General features: G+C 37.3%; 7 protein-coding genes across 7 annotated transcripts; all 7 read right to left on the minus strand.

Moving 5' to 3' along the window:
* Positions 1-954: 954 nt before the first annotated feature.
* Positions 955-1,846, minus strand: LOC122601813. Its single transcript, XM_043774548.1, has 2 exons — positions 1,088-1,846; positions 955-969 (listed from the first exon to the last, which is right to left on the minus strand). The coding sequence occupies exons 1-2, from the start codon at positions 1,844-1,846 to the stop codon at positions 955-957; spliced, it is 774 nt and encodes a 257-aa protein (XP_043630483.1).
* Positions 1,847-2,443: 597 nt separating this feature from the next.
* LOC122600767 (blue copper protein 1b-like) lies at positions 2,444-3,061 on the minus strand. Its single transcript, XM_043773524.1, has 2 exons — positions 2,896-3,061; positions 2,444-2,769 (listed from the first exon to the last, which is right to left on the minus strand). The coding sequence occupies exons 1-2, from the start codon at positions 3,059-3,061 to the stop codon at positions 2,444-2,446; spliced, it is 492 nt and encodes a 163-aa protein (XP_043629459.1).
* A 2,169-nt stretch (positions 3,062-5,230) lies between these two features.
* Positions 5,231-7,441, minus strand: LOC122601814 (subtilisin-like protease). The gene has a single exon (XM_043774549.1). It carries the CDS (start codon positions 7,439-7,441, stop codon positions 5,231-5,233), a length of 2,211 nt encoding a protein of 736 aa, XP_043630484.1.
* A 1,792-nt stretch (positions 7,442-9,233) lies between these two features.
* LOC122600763 (subtilisin-like protease) lies at positions 9,234-11,484 on the minus strand. Its single transcript, XM_043773521.1, has one exon. The coding sequence runs from the start codon at positions 11,482-11,484 to the stop codon at positions 9,274-9,276; it is 2,211 nt and encodes a 736-aa protein (XP_043629456.1). The 3' UTR covers positions 9,234-9,273.
* A 1,059-nt stretch (positions 11,485-12,543) lies between these two features.
* Positions 12,544-13,145, minus strand: LOC122600766 (blue copper protein 1b-like). Its single transcript, XM_043773523.1, has 2 exons — positions 12,980-13,145; positions 12,544-12,869 (listed from the first exon to the last, which is right to left on the minus strand). Exons 1-2 carry the CDS (start codon positions 13,143-13,145, stop codon positions 12,544-12,546), a joined length of 492 nt encoding a protein of 163 aa, XP_043629458.1.
* Positions 13,146-14,352: 1,207 nt separating this feature from the next.
* On the minus strand, positions 14,353-15,295 carry LOC122600765 (ubiquitin fusion degradation protein 1 homolog). The gene has a single exon (XM_043773522.1). It carries the CDS (start codon positions 15,293-15,295, stop codon positions 14,387-14,389), a length of 909 nt encoding a protein of 302 aa, XP_043629457.1. The 3' UTR covers positions 14,353-14,386.
* A 1,165-nt stretch (positions 15,296-16,460) lies between these two features.
* LOC122601815 (blue copper protein-like) lies at positions 16,461-17,978 on the minus strand. The gene is made up of 3 exons (XM_043774550.1): positions 17,810-17,978; positions 17,172-17,558; positions 16,461-16,747 (listed from the first exon to the last, which is right to left on the minus strand). The coding sequence occupies exons 1-3, from the start codon at positions 17,976-17,978 to the stop codon at positions 16,461-16,463; spliced, it is 843 nt and encodes a 280-aa protein (XP_043630485.1).
* Positions 17,979-19,598: the final 1,620 nt, after the last annotated feature.

Genomic DNA, 19,598 nt, shown 5'->3' on the forward strand with positions numbered 1-19,598 from the left:
CCATTGTCACTTCTAACCCTTTTTATTTGTTTCTCAAATTGCACCTCAATCATTTTATGAAAATCCTTAAGACATTGGCTAGCCTGGCTTTTATATTTGAGAAGAAATACCCATACCGCCCTACTAAAATCATCTACTATTGTAAGGAAATAATTGGCACCCGTATATGATGGGATTCGATAACCTCCCCAAATATCACAATGAATAAATCGAAAGTAGCACTAGTTTTAATAAAACTGGAAGGAAAAGGTAATCTAGTATGTTTTGCTCTAGCACAAGAATCACAGGAATTACCCAAATCAACAATACTACTTTTGAGAAAATCCATCTTATTCAACTTTCCTTTTGAAGCATGCCCAAGTCTTTTGTGCCACGTTTCAACTGTAGTAGTCATCGCCTTTCTTTCTTGAATCATCTTCATTCGGTACAGTCCCCTTCGGCATTTACCCGCACCAATCAAGTTCCTCCTTTGTAAGCCCTGCATGATACAAAAATCAGGAAAGAATGATATGGAACATTGAAGATCGCGAGTGAGGCGACTGACAGAAAGAAGATTGAATTTGAAATCTGGAACATAAAGAACCCCATTGACTTTTGCTCCTCTTGGAAGAACATAGTCTCCTTTTCCTTTAACCGGAATGGAGGCTCCATTTGGAATGACAACAGGAGGCTCAAATGGAGTGTCCCTTTTGTTCAAAAGAATGTTAGATAAGTAAGTAATGTATTCGGTGCAACCCGAATCAACAATCCACTCACCATTTTCGTCTTCTTTATGAGCCATATTTGCAACGGGTTTTGTATCTCCACTTTTACCTGTTTCAACAAAATGTTTCAGTAGGAGTTGGTAGTCTTCACTTGTTAAGCCAGGAATAGGGCTCGATTCACTGTCCACAAACGCAGCTTTGGGCTTCACCTTGTCCTTTTTCTTCCCAGGCCACCATTCAGGATACCCGATTATCTCGAAGCAACCTTCACGTTTATGACCTTCCTTTTTACATTGAGTGCATCGCTCAATTCCATCCTTTGTAGTCCTCGAGCCTTCCTTTTCTTTGTTTCGTCCAGCTAAGAAATCTCGTTTCTGTCCAACTTTGAATGCAGCGGGCTCTGGTTGTATCCTTCCTTCACTCGAAATACTTCTCTGCCTCTCGTCTTCCGCCACTAAGTGATACGCAGTGCCTAGTGAGGGAACTGGTTTGGTTGCCAGAATTTGAGTCTTAATAACAGTGAATTCTGAATCTAACCCCATTAAAAATTCATAAAGACGTTCCTTCTCTTGATGTTCATTGATCTTCTTGCCCACATCACATTCACACTTGTCACAAGAACAACGTGGAAAAGGATGTATGGATTGAGCTTCATCCCATATGGACCGTAGTTGGGTGAAATATGTTGACACGGAAGCGCCGTTTTGTCGAGTAGAAGCAATTTTCTGTTTCAATTCATACGCCCGAGGAGCGCTCTCTTTACCGAAACGTTCATTCAGGTCTGCCCAAATCTCTGATGCTGTTTCTGCATACTTGACACTGTTGCGTATATTTTTCTCCATGGCTGTTGTCAACCATCCCTTTATCATAGCATCAACACGCATCCACAGCATGTAGTTTTTCTCAGTTTTCTCAGGTTTCTTGATCGTCCCATCGACAAATTCCATTTTGTTTTTTGCAAATAAGAAGTTTGTCATCTCTTGGTTCCAATCGGCAAAGTTGTTGTCTGTGAGGACTTCATTTACGTGAAGTTGTTTGGGGTAGTCGGAAGGATGAAGGTAGTAGGGTGACTCATATGTGATTCCACTGCTAGAACCACCTTCACCGTTTTTGTTTTTGGTTTGATCGTCGTCTCCTGCCATTGGTTTAAACTATGGTTGTTTTTGGCTCTGATGCCATATAAAATTGCAAGGAGAAGAAGATCTGGTGATTTTTCATTCTCGATATGAAAGAATTACAAAGACTAAATAGAGGGATCACACCAATACATCCCATACATAGCTCCTATTAATAAGGAGAAGATAGCCACTAATTAAATAGAATATTGATCCAAGATAATAACTAAAAATAGATATCCTATAATTGGGCTTAGCTTGGTTGGAATGGAGGACAATGATAGGAGACCAGGATTCGATCCTTGAGACAGGTTTTTCTAATAATTCATCGTTGTGCCTTGACCGGCCGGGCTATAGGGTTTTTACCGGATATGGAGTAACTTGGGGTGCCTAAGGGCTTTGTGCAGCAGGATTGGCAAGCTGATTAGTGATCTTTCGTAAATGAGTCACTCCATTCAAGTTAAAATAAAAGAGGTTGAAATACCTATGGTTTTTGTATGATGCCAAACAAAGAATCAAGAAATAAATTATATTCAGGATATTTTTTCAAACCAATACAACATTTTAGCACACATCTCAAGAAAATCAGATAAACAATAATTGATGTTAAGCAGATGGCATGTTTTAAACCAAGATCAAAAATAGACTCGCGATTAAGGCAGAACCAAGCCCATACAGCATTGGTACTGCAATTTGGAACGATCCAGATGTGGCTACTGGGCTTGGAGCTGGAGCCATTGTTTGTGGCAGAACAGTGATGACAAGCTTCATATTTCTTAGTTCGCAATGCTTCCCAACACCACAAATGTACCATTTCCTTCCTGGAGTTTGAAGGGGGATGATGTCACGTCCACTAGTCAAGATTCCGTTGGAAAAGGAAGTCGTACATTGTTGGAATCCCGTGCCATTCACTTTTGCGACGTTATGTACACCCGAGGCATAATTGAACACTATATAATGTAAATTAAAAGTTAGTTTCTTGAATGTCAAACAAACAAGATATGCAAGAAAATAATACTCCAGTAAACAAGGTAAATCTAGTTATGTATATATCTATGGAATATAACGTAGCGTACCAAGTGTATCTCCAACGAAGAAAACTTTATCCTTGGCCCAAGTTTGGTAATCGAAGTCAAGAGCCCAGCCACTTTCATCCCCGACAATGTATTCTGTGGCAGAGATTGAAGTTGCAAGAAAAATTAGTGTTGCGATGAAGACAATGTTAAAACATGATGAGCCCATTCTTGTCATAGTACAAGGTTTCAAAATAGTAACTCTTTTAAAAACTATGAAAATGGTATCTTAGTTTGGTTAATTGATTGAGAAGATGATAGAAAAGCTACATGATTGTTGCATACATATAGTTTTCGAGTTAATGGAGAAAAGTAATCAAGATGTATTACCGGCTGTAGACGGCAATGGTTTTGTGGATTTGGTCCTAATTGTATGTGCTAAGAAAGAATTCCTCCATTTGGAATATGTATCTATAATCAATTTATATTGAGTACTTGAATATTCGTACTATTAGGACTTCATAAGTTAATAGAAAAAGTAAGTAAGTAACTAACTGTCCAGTGCCGCCTTCTGCGGGTTTTGAGCCCCAATACCTCGACGGTGTATGGGGGAGGTTAAGATGTAGGCAGACCTTACCTCTACCTAAGTAGAGAGGTTGCTTCCAGTTTCTACCTAAATGGTAGAAAAGGCCCAACCTTTGCATGAGATGAGGATCGAACTCATAACCTCTGTCTCCAAAGGCAAGGATGTTTACCACTGATTCAACCATGCTGCTTTTACTTCATAAGTTAATAGGCATGCCTTATACAAACCAAAAATATAATAGGTCTAATACGGCTAACCCTTTACCCTGTTACATCTATCTATCCACTTGAAATTCACTTGGGTTGCTATACACTTTAAATCATACAGATAATCAACTTTAACCATATGCAATTTTTAATCTTTTAATTTTTTTTTTTTTTGGCTTTATGCATGGTTGTCATTGATAAAAAAAATCTTCGACTACTTTCGATTCTTGAATTTTATTTTTTTAATTAGCTATTGATGTAAGCAACCGGAATTAATGTTAAATGTTACATGCCGCTAGGGCTAAATAGTCCGTGTTAAGCACGGCCTTGGATGAACATTAATTGTTTTACTTGAAAGAATTATTGGTTATGTAGGGTGAAATTGTTGAAAGTCACCATGTATGTTGGTGTTCCAACGTAATGTTCAATATTTACCCAATCGTCTGAAAGGAAACCCAAAAAGACAACCAAAAGCTGCATTTCCCAGTTTGTCATAGCGGTCAATACTTGACTCAACCGGAAAAAAAACAAGTTGGGGTTGCGTATTTTGAATACCAACCCGCCAACCTAATTTTTTCAGGTTGGGTCCGGTTGGCATCTTCAGTTGTCAGGTCGACCTGAAACCAACCCACTTTACCCAAAACCAATTCATTTGACTTGTCAACCCATGTACTAATCAGCTCAACCTGCCAGTCCATTTTGTCCATGCGTGTTTCATGTATGATAAATTTTATCGGCCAGAGAATTCTAACAATTCGGATAAACGAACCGCAAGTAATAAACACTAGAAGATAATCCGAATAAGCTCCAGTAGCCCCGTGTCTGGATTTAAGCCCCAGTGGCCCTAAGTTCCCAAGAACAATTGATTATAATTTTCCACACCTAAAAACCTTGGCCTAATGACCTTATTTAACCAAGCTTTTTGACCCTAAACTTGGTGAACAAGAAATTACTAAAAGCAATCGATTAGCTATTAAATAAAGACACTTCACACCCTCTACTTTCTCAGCCGATTCATATCATATATGTACGGTCTACTACTACTGTGTAAAACATAAAAACTGTGGATGGCTAAATGTTGTGTAAAACATATCATTCTGATAATATATTTCTGGGAGAAGTACATAGACATATATACAATGAGTCATTAACTATTTTAAGAAAGTTTCTTAAATACATACAACATCAAATTGTAAAATTATTAGGGGATAAACTGAAAATTTGAGTCCCAGAAGATACAACTTGGTTTCAGTGGACTGATGTCCCATCATCTTTTTGGAGTTCGGCACTTATTAATGCAGTTAAAATTTTTAAATAAAACTATAAAGTTTTATATCACAAGATCACTATATCTTTCGGAAATCCTCATTGTAAAAGCTAATGAAAGTTGAAGGATTAATCTAACGTGTAAACACAATTTTGGGACAAATAGGCTTTATCGCCATTTCCTATTAATTGAGTATACCGCTACAGACGGGGATATCAAATATAGGGAAAGACAGATTGTGATTTCAAATCACTAATGATGGAAACAAGCAAGAAAGAAAATAAGAAAACCGTATGCAGAAAATGCATACGGGCTTATAAAGCATGACAACCAATTCTCTTATACGTACTTGATAACAAAAGGTGTCCTAACCATGTATGTACCCGCCTGCCAAGCAATGAATCCTTGGTCGTAAGGAACATTTATCTCCACATTGTTATAACGACTAAATGTCAGTTCATAAGTTAGCTTCTGGTTTACTTGTGTAAATTCCAAAGCAGGATGATGAATGGTGAGAACTATACCCGGTGGGATATGGATATTTGGTTCGGATATAGTGTAAACAGAATTAGTGTCACCAACATTTGTTGCTGTCCTTGAGTATGTTTTGTTTTCACCTTTTGCTAACGTGATCACATATGAAGGATAGTTTAGTTCTCCTTCTGATATGGTTTGTTCGCAAGAGACTTTCTTTTTCACAATACTCCCAACTTCTTGGCTTGTGTAACCCAGCCCACACAAATAAGGAATGTAATCATCTGGTGCAATATCGAACACTAGACCTGGATCAGTAGCTTTTGATGGATTTACATGGCCCGAACCGACGGCAAAGAGGTCTGCAGGGAGTTCTTTTTCATCTTGGATAGGTTTGCCATTTAGGCTCACTTGATCAGCTGTAGTCATGATTGCTGATTTTATAGCTGCAGGTGACCAGTCAGGATGAGCAGCTTTTAGCAATGCTGCTATGCCTGCGAGATGAGGGCACGACATTGAAGTACCAGATATCATGTTATATGTAGCGCTTGCTTGTGTTGTGTTGTCAACTGATACGGGCCATGCTGCCAGGATGCTAACACCGGGGCCAATTATGTCGGGTTTCAAGATCCCAGGGCTCGCCAAGCTAGGCCCTCTTGATGAGAAAGAAGTAACCTCAGGAGCCGAGTCTGTTCCAATTACAGTTCCTTGGAATAATATACTGGCCATAGGAGATGTGGTTGAGTTGATATAAGTCTTGATAGTGAGTCCATCTTTGTAGCTGACATGCGAAGCAGGAAGAACATGAGAATCGGCTATAGTACTGGCTCCTTCCGGAGCTTGGTTTGCTATAATCATAGCAACACCTCCAGCATTCTTTACTACTTCGCCTTTCTTAGTTCTCGACATCTTATGACCTCTATCGCATAATACCACCTTCCCTTTCACATCAACATGATCCAACGATCCTTCTAAACACAATGCTGCATCTTGAACACCATTTAATCCCGGGTACACCAAAGGTAATGAGCTTTGAGGAAAGTCCTTGGGCTGAAATAACGTTTGACCATCTAGCATAACCTTGTTTCCAAGAGAAACCCTTGATACTATTTTTCTATCAATGGTACTAGCCCCAACCGTTAGAATCCAAGGAGCCTCATTCGATAACGATGCATTAAAAGGACCAGAATTACCTGCAGCACAAGCCACAAAGATACCTTTTTGTATAGCGGCGTATGCACCTAGAGCAATAGTATCTTCATTAAACGGAATGCCTATCCCCAGTCCTAGTGACAACGAAAGTATATCAACTCCATCCTCAACCGCTACATCCATTCCTGCTAGGATCCAACTCTCTAAACAATCTTCCAGCGTACAAACTTTATACATTGCCACATGTGCAAGTGGCGCCATCCCAGCCGCGTTCCCATTGGCATTTCCAAATACATTGGCACCACTAACAAAATTCCCACCCGCGGTGCTGGAAGTATGCGTACCATGTCCAAATTGATCAAAGCGTGTATCATTTCCACCTGATGTAAGATCCCGCAATCCAATCAATTTGTTGTTACACCCTTCTATTTCACATTTGCCTTTCCATTTTGCTGGTGGTGGTGGGACTCCCTTGTCATTGAAAGAAGGATGGCTCGGAGTCGTTCCAGTGTCTAGAATACCAATTATGGCACCCTTTCCATAGTTTGAACCAGCCCAAAACCCCATATTTTGTTGTAACCCCAAGAAATTGGGAGTATGAGTCGTTTGAAGTGAGTACACTCTTTCTGGCCTTGCAAATAAGAACCCATCCATGTCTTCCATGACCTTTACATGCTCTGCAGATAACTTGGCTGCAAACCCGTTGAGAACATTATGATATGCAAAAAGAATACTAGTTTCATCATTTGAGCCCATAGTGGTTTGTGGTAAAAAGGATCGGTACCAGCTTTCACGGTCATGCTTTTGAGTGAATTCTTGACCCTTGGATGAGTCTAAATGGACAATGTAGGTTTTGAGTTCAGCAGCATGGGCTGAATGGAAGGTTAAAATGGTTACTAAAACTAGAACCAACATAGAAGCCATTGTGGCTATATTTGTTCAAGTAATTTTCGATGAGTTAAGAGGACATGTTTCTATGATAATTCAAGAATGTATATGTAGAGAAATGTGGCAGAAGGATCTTATCAGGCTCACTAAATTCTTTGTACGAAAGACAGAAGGATGTCTTCGATCACTTTTGGTTGCCGCTTTCTTTTTCAAATTGTTTGAAAATAGTAATAGATTCGTTTATTGGCCGGATAATTGGGTGTATTTAAATGAAAATCAATCTTGTTCACACTGTTTTTTAGCTTTAATGATGATTGAAAGGTCATTTTGGGTTTAATATTGTAAGAGATTGTCACATAGTGTTTTGTTTTTGCATAAGTTTATGTTCAGTTAGTCTTGAGCTTTTAGCAAGTTAAGAAAGTGATGTATATGTTCTTTTTCATTTGTATATATGGCTTTGGGTTCTATGAGAATCACTAATTAGGAACTGCACAATCCTACAAAATTCAACCTATTTTAACCACATTATTTTTATCCGGCATCCAAAATGTTTTGTCACCTTTAGATTTCACATTCCACCATCACTTGCTAACTGAAAGTTGATGAAAAATTGTTTGCAAATGAGCGAGGTAACTCCAAACGACTATACTTTGTTACTGTACATATATGTACATTCTTAAATGTAAATTATGAGTAGCTGTTTATATTCAAAAATGAAAATTGCGGGTTCATACCCTTGTAATATACTCGTGTATATATATATATATATAATATTTTGAACGGATATATATGAGTAGCTGTTTATATTCAAAAATGAAAATTGCGGGTTCATACCCTTGTAATATACTCGTGTATATATATATATATAATATTTTGAACGGATATATATTTTTTTTACTTAAGAATAAGAAATTCCAAACATCCATAAGCGGCTCAGAGTAACCATGTCGAAACAAGCTAGCTAGGGCCTAGGGGTGTTTGTACGTAATTGCTGTTCTTGATTCTTGAATTTCGGCTCTTGACTTTCTTGGTTATCAAACAAAACAGAAAATATTGTGTAAAACATAAAGAAACAGTTTATGTCTAAATGTTGTGTACATCTCTCATAATATATTTCTGGATGAAGTATATAGACATACAATGAGTCATTAGCTATTTTAAGAAAGTTTCTAAACTACATACAACATTAAATTCTAAAAATATAATGGGATGAACTGGAACTTTGAGTCCCAAAATATACAATTTGGTTCCGGTTGACTCATCTATATGAAATTCATCTCGGGCTCGAATCAAACATGTCTAATGAACAAAACTCACACACACAAACTCACACTTTGTATATAATGATTAATGAATTATGTTAAGTTTTACAATGCGTAGACACTTTTATATATATAGACATAATCCTAACCTTTGTGCCTCTTCATGAAAGGTCACATCTTTCCATCAATAACTACCATCGTGACTTTTCCTAAAAGTCACGACCTTTATAACTAACTTCCTATAACCGAATATAACTACCTTTCGGTTATTAACTTTATTCTTGACATACTAGACCCCTTAACTTATACACTTTACAAACACGACTCTAAATACATAAACTATCAACATAACGACCCTTCACTGGATTAATGAATTAACATTCAACACTAATGAAATTTAGAGGATTGTTCTACTGTGTAAACACAATTTCAGGACAAATGGGTTTCGTCGTCATTTCTATTTATACCGCTACAGAAGAGAAGATAACATAGGGAAAGAAAGATTTTAATTTCAAATCTCCGATAACGGAAACCAGCAAGAAAGAAAACAAAGAAAATGTATGCAGAAAATGCTTACGGGCTTATAAAGCATGACAACCATTTCTCTTATACAAACCTAATAGCAAAAGGTGTCTTAACCACGTATGTACCCGCACGCCAAGCCATGACTCCCCCGGCGTAAGAAACATTCATCTCCATGTTGCTAAGACGACTAAATGTTAGTTCATAAGTTAATTTCTGGTTTACTTGAGTGAATTCCAAAGCAGGATGGTTAACAGCGAGAACTATACCATTTGGGATACGCATATCTGGTTCTGATACAGTGTATACAGAGTTAGCGTCACCAACATTTGTTACTGTCCTTGAGTATGTTTTGTTTTCGCCTTTTGCTAATGTGATTGCAAATGAAGGATAGTTTAGTTCTCCTTCTGGTATGGTTTTTTCACATGAGACTTGTCGTTTCACAATAGTCCCAATCTCTTGGGTTGTGTAACCCAGCCCACACAGATAAGGAATGTAATCATCTGGTGTGACGTCAAAAACGAGACCTGGATCAGTAGCTTTTGATGGATTTACATGGCCTGAACCAACGGCGAAGATGTCTGCAGGGAGTTCTCTTTCGTCTTGAATAGGTTTACCATTTAGGCTCACTTGATCGGCTGTAGTCATGATTGCAGATTTGATAGCTGCAGGTGACCAGTCGGGGTGAGCAGCTTTCAGTAATGCTGCTATGCCCGCAAGATGAGGGCAAGACATTGAAGTACCAGATATCATGTTAAATGTAGCGCTTGCTTGTGATGTGTTCTCAACTGACACGGGCCATGCTGCCAGAATGCTAACACCGGGGCCAATGATGTCAGGTTTCAAGATTCCAGGACTCGCCAAGCTAGGCCCTCTTGATGAGAAGGAAGTCACCTGAGGAGCTGAGTCAATTCCGATTACAGTTCCTCGGAAAAATATAGTGCCCATAGGCGATCTGGTTGACTTGATATACGTCTTGATCATGACTCCTTCTTTGTAACCGACATGTGACGTAGGAAGAACATGAGGATCGGAAAAAGTAGTAGCTCCTTCCGGAGCTCGGTTTGCTAGAATCATAGCAATGCCTCCAGCATTCTTTACTATCTGGCCTTTCTCAACTTCAGGTATATTACCTGTATCGCACAACACTACCTTTCCTTTCACGTCAATATGATCCAATGATCCTTCCAAACACAACGCTGTATCTTCAACACCATTTGATCCCGGGTACACCAAAGGTAATAATGTTTTAGGAAAATCCTTAGGCTGAAATAACGTTTCACCATCTAGCATAATATTGTTTCCAAGGGAAACCGTTGAGATTATTTTTCTATCGATGGTACTAGCCCCAACCGTTAGAATCCATGGTGCCTCATTTGACATTGCTGCATTAAAGGTACCAGAATTACCTGCGGAACAAGCCACAAAGATACCTTTCTTTATAGCTGTAAATGCACCTAAAGCAATAGCTTCTTGATAGAACGGAATGCCTCCTCCTTTTCCTATCGACAACGAAAGCACATCAACTCCATCCTCAACTGCTACATCCATTCCTGCTAGAATCCAACTCTCTAAACAACCTTGATCAAACGTACAAACTTTATACATTGCCACATGTGCAAGTGGTGCCATCCCAACCGCGTTCCCATTGGCATTTCCAAGTATATTGGCCCCACTAACAAAATTTCCACCTGCGGTGCTGGAAGTGTGCGTACCATGTCCAACTTGATTATATTGTGTATCATTTCCACCTAAAGTAAGATCCCGCAATCCAATCAATTTGTTGTTACACCCTTCAAGTTCACATTTGCCTTTCCATTTTGCTGGTGGTGGAGGGACTCCCTTGTCGTTGAAAGAAGGATGGCTTGGAGTCGTTCCAGTGTCTAGAAGACCAATTATGACACCCTTTCCATAGTTTGAACCAGCCCAAAACCCCATATTTTGGTGCAACCCCAAGAAATTGGGAGTATGAGTCGTATGAAGTGAGTACACTCTTTCTGGTCTTGCAACTAAGAATCCGGCCATGTCCTCCATGAGTTTCACATGCTCTTTGGATAACTTGGCTGCAAACCCATTGAGAACATTATGATATGCAAAAAGAAGGCTAGTTTCATCATTTGAACCCATTGTGGTTTGTGGTAAAAAGGATCGGTACCAGCTTTCACGGTCATTCTTTTGAGTGAATTCTTCACCCTTGGATGAGTCTAAATGGACAATGTAGGTTTCAAGCTCAGCAGCATTGACTGAATGGAAGGTTAAAATGGTTACTAAAACTAGAACCAACATAGAAGGCATTGCGGCTATATTTGCTTAAGTAATTTTCGATGAGTTAAGTTGACATGTGATAATTCAAGAATGTATATATAGAGAAATGAGGCAGAAGGATCTTAGCAGGGTGACTAAATTTCTTGTATGAAAGATAGAAGGATGTCTTCGATCACTTATGGTTGCCGCTTTCTATTTCAAATTTGTTTGAAAATAGTAATAAATTTGTTTATTGGCCGGATAATTGAGTATTTAAATGAAAAAAGTTCTTTTTCTCACTGTTTTTTAGCTCTAATGATGATTGAAAGGTCATTTTGGGTTTAATATTGTAAGAGATTGTCACATAGCGTTTTGTTTTTGCATAAGTTTATGTTCAGTTAGCCTTCAGCTTTTAGCAAGTTAAGAAAGGGATGTGCATGTTCTTTTTCATTTGTATATATGGCTTTGAGTTCTATGAGAATCACTAATTAGGAACTGCACAATCCTACAAAATTCAACCTATTTTAACCACATTAACTTGATCCGGCATCCAAAATTCTTATTTTGTCACCTTTAGATCTCACATTATTTCAACCTTTAGTAGCTGTTTATATTATGAAAAATGAAAATGGCGGGTTGATATCCTTGTATCTTTTAGGCACCACTTTAGAATAAGAAATTCCAAACATCCTTGAAAAGTTGTGACATAGATGGCACAAGACTTACTTTGTAAGGAATGCGATAAAGTTATACAGAGTGCTTCTCCAAGACTCAAATGACGTCAAGAAATTAGAAAATCTGCATCTAGTGTAGTTGTTCAATGTTTGCCTAAATGTTTCGCCTTCGAATTAATGTATCTAGTGTGGTTCTATCTGAAGTCACATTTTTTTAGCAGCCGGTCCATGGTAAGGTTTTCGATACGCTGTACATTAATTTCATATTTAAAAGAGGTTGCCACACCTATGGTTTTTGTATAATTCCAAACAAAGAATCAAGAAATAAATGATCATATTCGGTATATATCTTCAAACCAATACAAAATTTTAGCACACATTTTAAGAAAATCAAATAAACAATACTTTGATGTAAACAAAACAGAGATGGCATGTTTTAAACCAGGAGCAACAATAGACTCCCAAACAAGGCAGTAACAAGCCCATACAATGTTGGTACTGCCATTTGCAATGATCCAGATGTGGCTACTGGGCTAGGAGCCGGAGCCATTGTTTGTGGCAGAACAGTGATGACAAGCTTCATGTTTCTTAGCTCGCAATGCTTCCCAACACCGCAAATGTACCATTTCCTTCCCGGAGTTTGAAGAGGGATGATGTCACGTCCACTTGTCAAGATTCCATTGGAAAAAGAAGTGGAACATTGTTGGAAACCGGTGCCATTGACTTTTGCTACGTTGTGTACGCCAGTCGCATAATTGAACACTATATAAAGAAAAATAAAAGTTAGTTTCTTGAATGTCAGACAAACGAAAATGCATAATTAGTAAACAAGCTAAATTTAGTTATATCTAAGGGAATGTCACATAGCATACCAAGTGTATCGCCAACGAAGAAAACTTTATCCTTGGCCCAAGTTTGGTAATCGAAGTCAAGAGCCCAGCCACTTTCATCCCCGACAATGTATTCCGTGGCAGAGATTGAAGTTGCAAGCAAAATTAGTGTTGCGATGAAGGCAATGTTAAAACAGGATGAGCCCATTCTTGACATATTTTTGAGGTTTCAAAATAGTAGTACTTCTTTTAAAAACTATGAAAGTGGTATCTTAGCTTGGTTAATTGGTTGAGAAGATGATTGAAAAGCTACTGGATTGTGGCATACATATATACTTTTTGAGTTAAGACGTATCACCCGGCTGTAGACGGCAATGGTTTTGTGGATTTGGTCCTAATTGTATGCCTTCGAATTAATTGCTCCATTTGGAAATTGTATCTATAATCTCTTTTTAATTTTATTACATTAACTGTTGATGTAAGTAACCAGAATTGTTGATTCTCACATGACATGTATGTTCAAAGTTCACGTACTAAAACTATGCAATAATTACTACGAGTACTTTTTTATTCATAAATTGTTACTACTTTCTTTCTGCTAGGATGCATGTTGCCACTCAATGTAGCAAAAGTCAAACATTTTCTAATTTAGTTGACTTATTTCATCTGGGCCTAAGTTTGAGTTTTTTTTAAGGATACATCACTAGGGTTATCTCAAGGTATTTTCCATAAAGAGGGGGTTGCAGGTCCAGCGATTTGTTAGTTAAAATTGCTTCCAGCACGTCTGAAACGAAACTAACTTAAAAAAAAAGAAAAAAGAAAAGAAAGTATTAATGTTTAATTAATTCCCAGTCATAGGTTTCGAAGGAAATATAAAATACAAAAATAAAAACAAAGCATACAACCAAAAAGTCAAAAACTGCATTTGATTTCCTAGCTAAGTAGCTTAGTTTATCATAAAGGAAACTCCCATGGACTAAATGGGCTTCGTAGTTTATTTTAGTTGGGCCATATAACAATCTGCAACTAATGGTTGTGTTTGTGAATTGTGATAGTTGGCCCATCCTTGACATCTTTTAACATATTTTGAACAAAAAGTTATAGAAAATTTGGTAGTGGTAATATACTAACATGCTTGAATCTCATGTTTCATATATCTAGGTTTAAAAAAAAAAAAGACAAAGTGTTGGAAACAATACTTTGATTTTATTGAATAGCTTGGAGTGGGCCATATGTTGTTGCACATGTACGTAGATCGAATTACTTGAAATTCCAGTAACATACTGATGAATCCAAACTAACCAATTAACCTAAGTTTTATATAGTCAATCAAAACCAGATTCAAATCGTACACTATGCGGCTAAAGTCATAGCCAAAGAATTAATTAACAAGCTAAAAGATATATCAAGAACAACAATAAACTTATTAATTAATCCATATTGAATCAATCATACTAATCGGTAACTCTTTCCCGTGAATGGCTTGAATCCCTCATCGCTTTTCTTCATGTTTACTTGAGCTTTGTTTTGATCATGCTCCACCTTGGGCGCCTTTCCATCAACCCGTCTACTCACTCCAACGAACGGCCTAAACTCTGTTGTCGTCGAATGTTTATCCTCCACTCTTTCATCAACTGGCATAGCGGTTGATTCATCTGTTATCATCAGTTTCTTTAGCGACTTATCAACAACAGAAAAGCCCCGAAACAACTTTGACTCTTCATCATGTAACTTTTCGGGCTCCTTATAGTCCAAGGGAGGTAAAAAATCAACCTCACAATCAGTGTCAACCAACGAAACAGCCCATTCGGGCTTTGTCTCCACTATATCAATCATATACTTGTCCTCTCCGTACTTGATAACAATAGTGTCACCCGTCGTCAAACAAGCAAAATCCCTAAGACTACGTTCGAGTATAGCTTTTTGATTTGAAAGTGTGGTGAATTTTGTGGCATGTGGTTGTATCTTAATATAAGTCCCTTTAGGAAGACGTATGTTTTTAATGTTGACCGAATCACATTCTCGTAGGTGCAAGGTTTTCACCATCCCCGATGGCAAGTAAACGAAACCCTCCTCCGCCGTGAACTCCAAGACACCGCAATGGGAGTAGTGTTGGCCCGTCGTCGTGTTTTGTATCTGGAACAGCCAGGGGTAATCGAGGTACTCGGGATAGGATATAAGTTTATCGAGGGCGGATTGAGGCATGATGATCTTGCTTCCGGTATCATGATCAATATTATGGTTGTTCTTGTTGATATACGAAAGTGGGCGATAATAGTAGCATTTGTCGAAAACGGTGCGGGTTCTATTGGTGTAAGCTTGATTGGTGGTGATCATATCGTCGTCCCAACCCGTCATGATTATATATAATGCGTACGTACGTACGTTCGATTGAGCAAGTATGTGCTGTATATATCAAGAGGATCGGAAGAAGAAAGTTATGTAAATCGTATTAATTGACCGGGTATTTATAGAGTGGGGAATGAATAATTAATTAAGCATACTTGGTGCGTGGAGACCAAGTTTTTGGATGACTTGCAATCAATGAGGTTTCCAATACAAATATCGTTATTCGAAAACTATCGGGTGTAATAATATATCCATAAGCAATCAATGAAATCAGATATATAAGATGATTCAACTTAATTTCGGTGTTATTATTAAGAACATGCATGTTTCCATATTGTGATACAATTAGGTTTCTTTAATTTCGTAAATTTACAATGACATTCAAACAAAAAAATAAAAAAAGTTAAGGTATTTAAGTTTTTGTTAACCCTACCGGTTCAATGAAAAATAAAAGATTAATTGATTATTTTTTTTTAACGGTTAACTAAGATAATTTGAGGTACTCTATACGTGACGCAAAAAAGGCTAAAGAGACGCATAACGAGGCTAACCCACTTAATTGCACGATCTTGGAATTATACATCAACTCGTCCGCTCTTAGACACCATAACGAATTAATGATAAAACCTTGTGCTTATATTCGGATTTATTTTCTGATTTATTTTATTTTGACGTATGTTTTTTTCAAACAATCGGTCGGAAAACCACATCAGAAAACCTCACCGTAAATAGTGAAGTCTTATACGTAACTTAGACAACAAGATGTTGACCATGGACCGTTATAAGTATTCGGAGGAAAAAACCCCAAAGTTTGTCATTTCTAAAAATCGAACTCAAGATCTTTAGTAAAACCGAAAATACCTGTGAACAGACGGGCTATGTTGTTTTGAGATTTTATGGGGAGAGGGGAATGACTTTTGAGATTTTTTGTAGTGTGTCTCGTTGTATATCAAATAAAGTATAGATAAATATATATATTATACTTTTATTCTTTGATTAAATATGTGACGTTCTGCGCGCATCAGAACATTTCACTATGCTCGAATAATACAGTAGTAACATGAGACATACATGAATGTTAAATTGGTATGCCAAAAAGACATCAAATTAATTAAATGCGTTCAAAAGAAGACATAGATAGTACTAGCATATTGAAAAACAAATGGTCTTAATTCTAAGCCAAAATTCCTCCCAACCTTCTAGCGGCTCCATTGTATGAACTCCATGGACTAGGAGAAGGAGAAACCGTTGATTGAGGTAGTACATCGATCACAAGCTTCATGCCTCCCTTTTCACAATGCTTTCCGACACCACAAATGTACCATTTTCTTCCTGGGGTTGTCAAGGGCACCACATCATGTCCGCTACTTAGCGCTCCATTAGAACCCATAGTAGTACATTGTTGGAAGCCCGTTCCATTCACTTTGTACACGTTGTGAACTCCGGCCGGGTATTTAAAAACTACATTAAGAATAATTAATTAAAGAGTTAATTTCACAAATCGTCCTCATGGTTTTACCAAAAAATCATGTTTCATCCTTTAAACTTTAAAATGACACTGGTAGTCCTTTATACGCGAATAATGGTCACGTTTTGTCCTTTAAAGGACCGTATAAAGGACGAAACGTGACCATCATCCGTTAAATTAAAGGACGAAATGTGACCATCATCCATTAGATTAAAGGACGAAACATGACCATTATTTTCGTATAAAGGACTACCAGTGTCATTTTGAAGTTTAAAAGATGAAACGTGATTTTTTGATAAAACCACAAGGACGATTTGTGAAATTAACTCTTAATTAAAAGATCATTAATTTTATCAAAAGACTAGAGGTCTTTTTTTACAGTATACTAAACTTGGGATTGTTAATGGTTTAACTTACCAAGTTTGTCTCCAACGACGAACTCTTTTCCCATTGCCCAAGTTTGGTAATCAAAATTTAAAGTCCAACCACTAGCATCTCCGACCATGAACACATTCCCAGAAAGGGGACTAGAAGGGCCAGGTGCGGGTGCAAGAGGAAATGAAGCTGAAGGCGCAATTGTTGGTGCCGGTGTCCACTGAGGCGTAACATCAATGACTAACTTCATTCCACCCGACACACAATGGTTACCGATACCACAAATGTACCATTTCCTTCCGGGTGTTGCAAGCGTTATCACATCATATCCACTAGATAAAGACTCATTGGTGGCAGACGCAACACATCGTTGGAAACCATTTCCATCCACTTTGTACACATTATGCTTCCCATACGGATACTTGAAAACTACAAATGTGAACATGCATGCATGCATGGTTCTTAATTTCTTAGATTATATTGACTCGGGGAATAGTAAACTAAGCAACACTTAAACTACGAAATATTTATATAACTGTAAAGATCATCAACTTTCTAATTAACCTTTGTTTCAAAAGGCCAGAGATCGAGTTTAACATTTATCCAAACCACGTTGGTTTTTTTTCTACTAAAGTGTGTATATATGTTTTTATATTATAGAGATAGAGGTCTATACATACCGATCTTGTCTCCAACCACAAACTCCTTGCCTTTAGCCCAAGCTTGATAGTCGAAGTTGAGAGTCCAGCCATAGTCGTCTCCAACAATGAATTGTGTAGCTGAAATGCAAGTAGCAAAAGCTGCTAGCAGTCCAATGAACAAAAAGATGGTTAACTTGCTACTCACCATTAATTATTGTTGAGTTCTTTGTATTTCCGTACGTAACTTCTACGTATATAATTACTAAGAAGATATATGGTTTGTTGGTATTGTTTCTTGCACTTAAAGTAGATGTGAAGCTCTTTTTATAGTACATGTGTTTCCACTAAGATACACAAATTAACACTTTGATTTTGCCAATTTAAAAAAGTTAAAGCGGCTATGGACGGCATTGTGTATGTAGTAAATAACGCGGATAATATGATTTGGAATGCAACTTTTAAATACATGCAATTTTAGGTATACTGGAATATTTGGTAGGTTTGAATCATAGCGAATAAAAATGTAATAAAGATCGAGAATAAAGAAAAAGAGAATGAATATTTGTAAAAATATAGATCTTGTCGTTTGATACAAACAAATTATGGATATAATTAAGGAAAATACAAAATTTTAATTAATATTTTAAAATAATACATATAAAATCATTAAAAAAAAATAATTTTTTTTTTTTATTGTCACATATTCTCTATAGTTTTGTAGCAATGAGGTTTCATTTTCAAGTATTGATGCAATGGAGTTCCTATTTTGAAAAATTTTTACAAGATTGGTCCCATTTTAACAGGATCGGTAACAGGTGTCGTTAAGTCTACACATGTCAATAATGTGTAGGGACAATATCGTCCTGTCACCCAACATAAAGGGACCTTCATTGTTAATAAACTCGAAAATAGACAATACGTCGTCTTTTCGCCTACTAAATAAACATTTGTATGTGACTTTAGTCATATAAAAAGAGTGTTAAAAAAATGAAAAAAATAGAACACGTTTTGTTCGGTAGTGATCCAAACTAAACTTATTGTCAAAGTTTGTTGTAATTACATTAGTGAACAAAAAAAATAAAAAAATAATAAAAAACACGAAAACCCTAAAGGAAACAAGACAGCGGGTGTTGGGGAAATTCGTGAGTAACGAACAGATAACCGGATATAATCAAACTCTGAAAAACGTGTAGTCACTTTTAGATTGAATCAACTTGACGGTTCACCCGAACTATTTAATCAGATACAATTTAGATAATTTTGAACGTTCAGTGTGTTGTTGTTTGAGAGAAAGAACCGGAAAAGAGAGAAAAAAAATGATCAGAAACTTTGTTACGGGATGTATATATCCCGATGAAACTGCCAAAACGACAGTTATTTACAAGGGTATTTGGAATTGCCACTTTTGGTTCCCAAGTTTCGAAAATTAAATTTACAAAAATTAAATCTTTGACCCCAGCCAGGGGTCTACCCCTTGGACCCCGCTCCTAGGGGGGTTGCCCCCGGCCCCTTGGACTGGGAGCTCTAGCTCATTTCTAAAAGAGCATCTTTCACTCTTTCGTTGGAAAAACCAACGCAAATCTCACCCCGTACCTTAAGGGCTTCGCTTCTAAGGTCATAATAAATTTAAATAGGCGTGCACTCAGCAACTCCAAGTCTATATGATATATTATTATGACAATAATGGTCAAAACAAATTAATTCAATTACACTAAAATATCCAACGTCCGATGAACTATAATGTTACATAGTCCATGTTATATAGCAGGGCATGATGACCTTATTGTCCAAGTTCAAGAAAACAAAAATTATGTTCTTTCAATACTCA

The sequence above is a fragment of the Erigeron canadensis genome, chromosome 5, assembly GCF_010389155.1.
Source record: "Erigeron canadensis isolate Cc75 chromosome 5, C_canadensis_v1, whole genome shotgun sequence".
Classification (NCBI taxonomy): Eukaryota; Viridiplantae; Streptophyta; class Magnoliopsida; order Asterales; family Asteraceae; genus Erigeron; species Erigeron canadensis.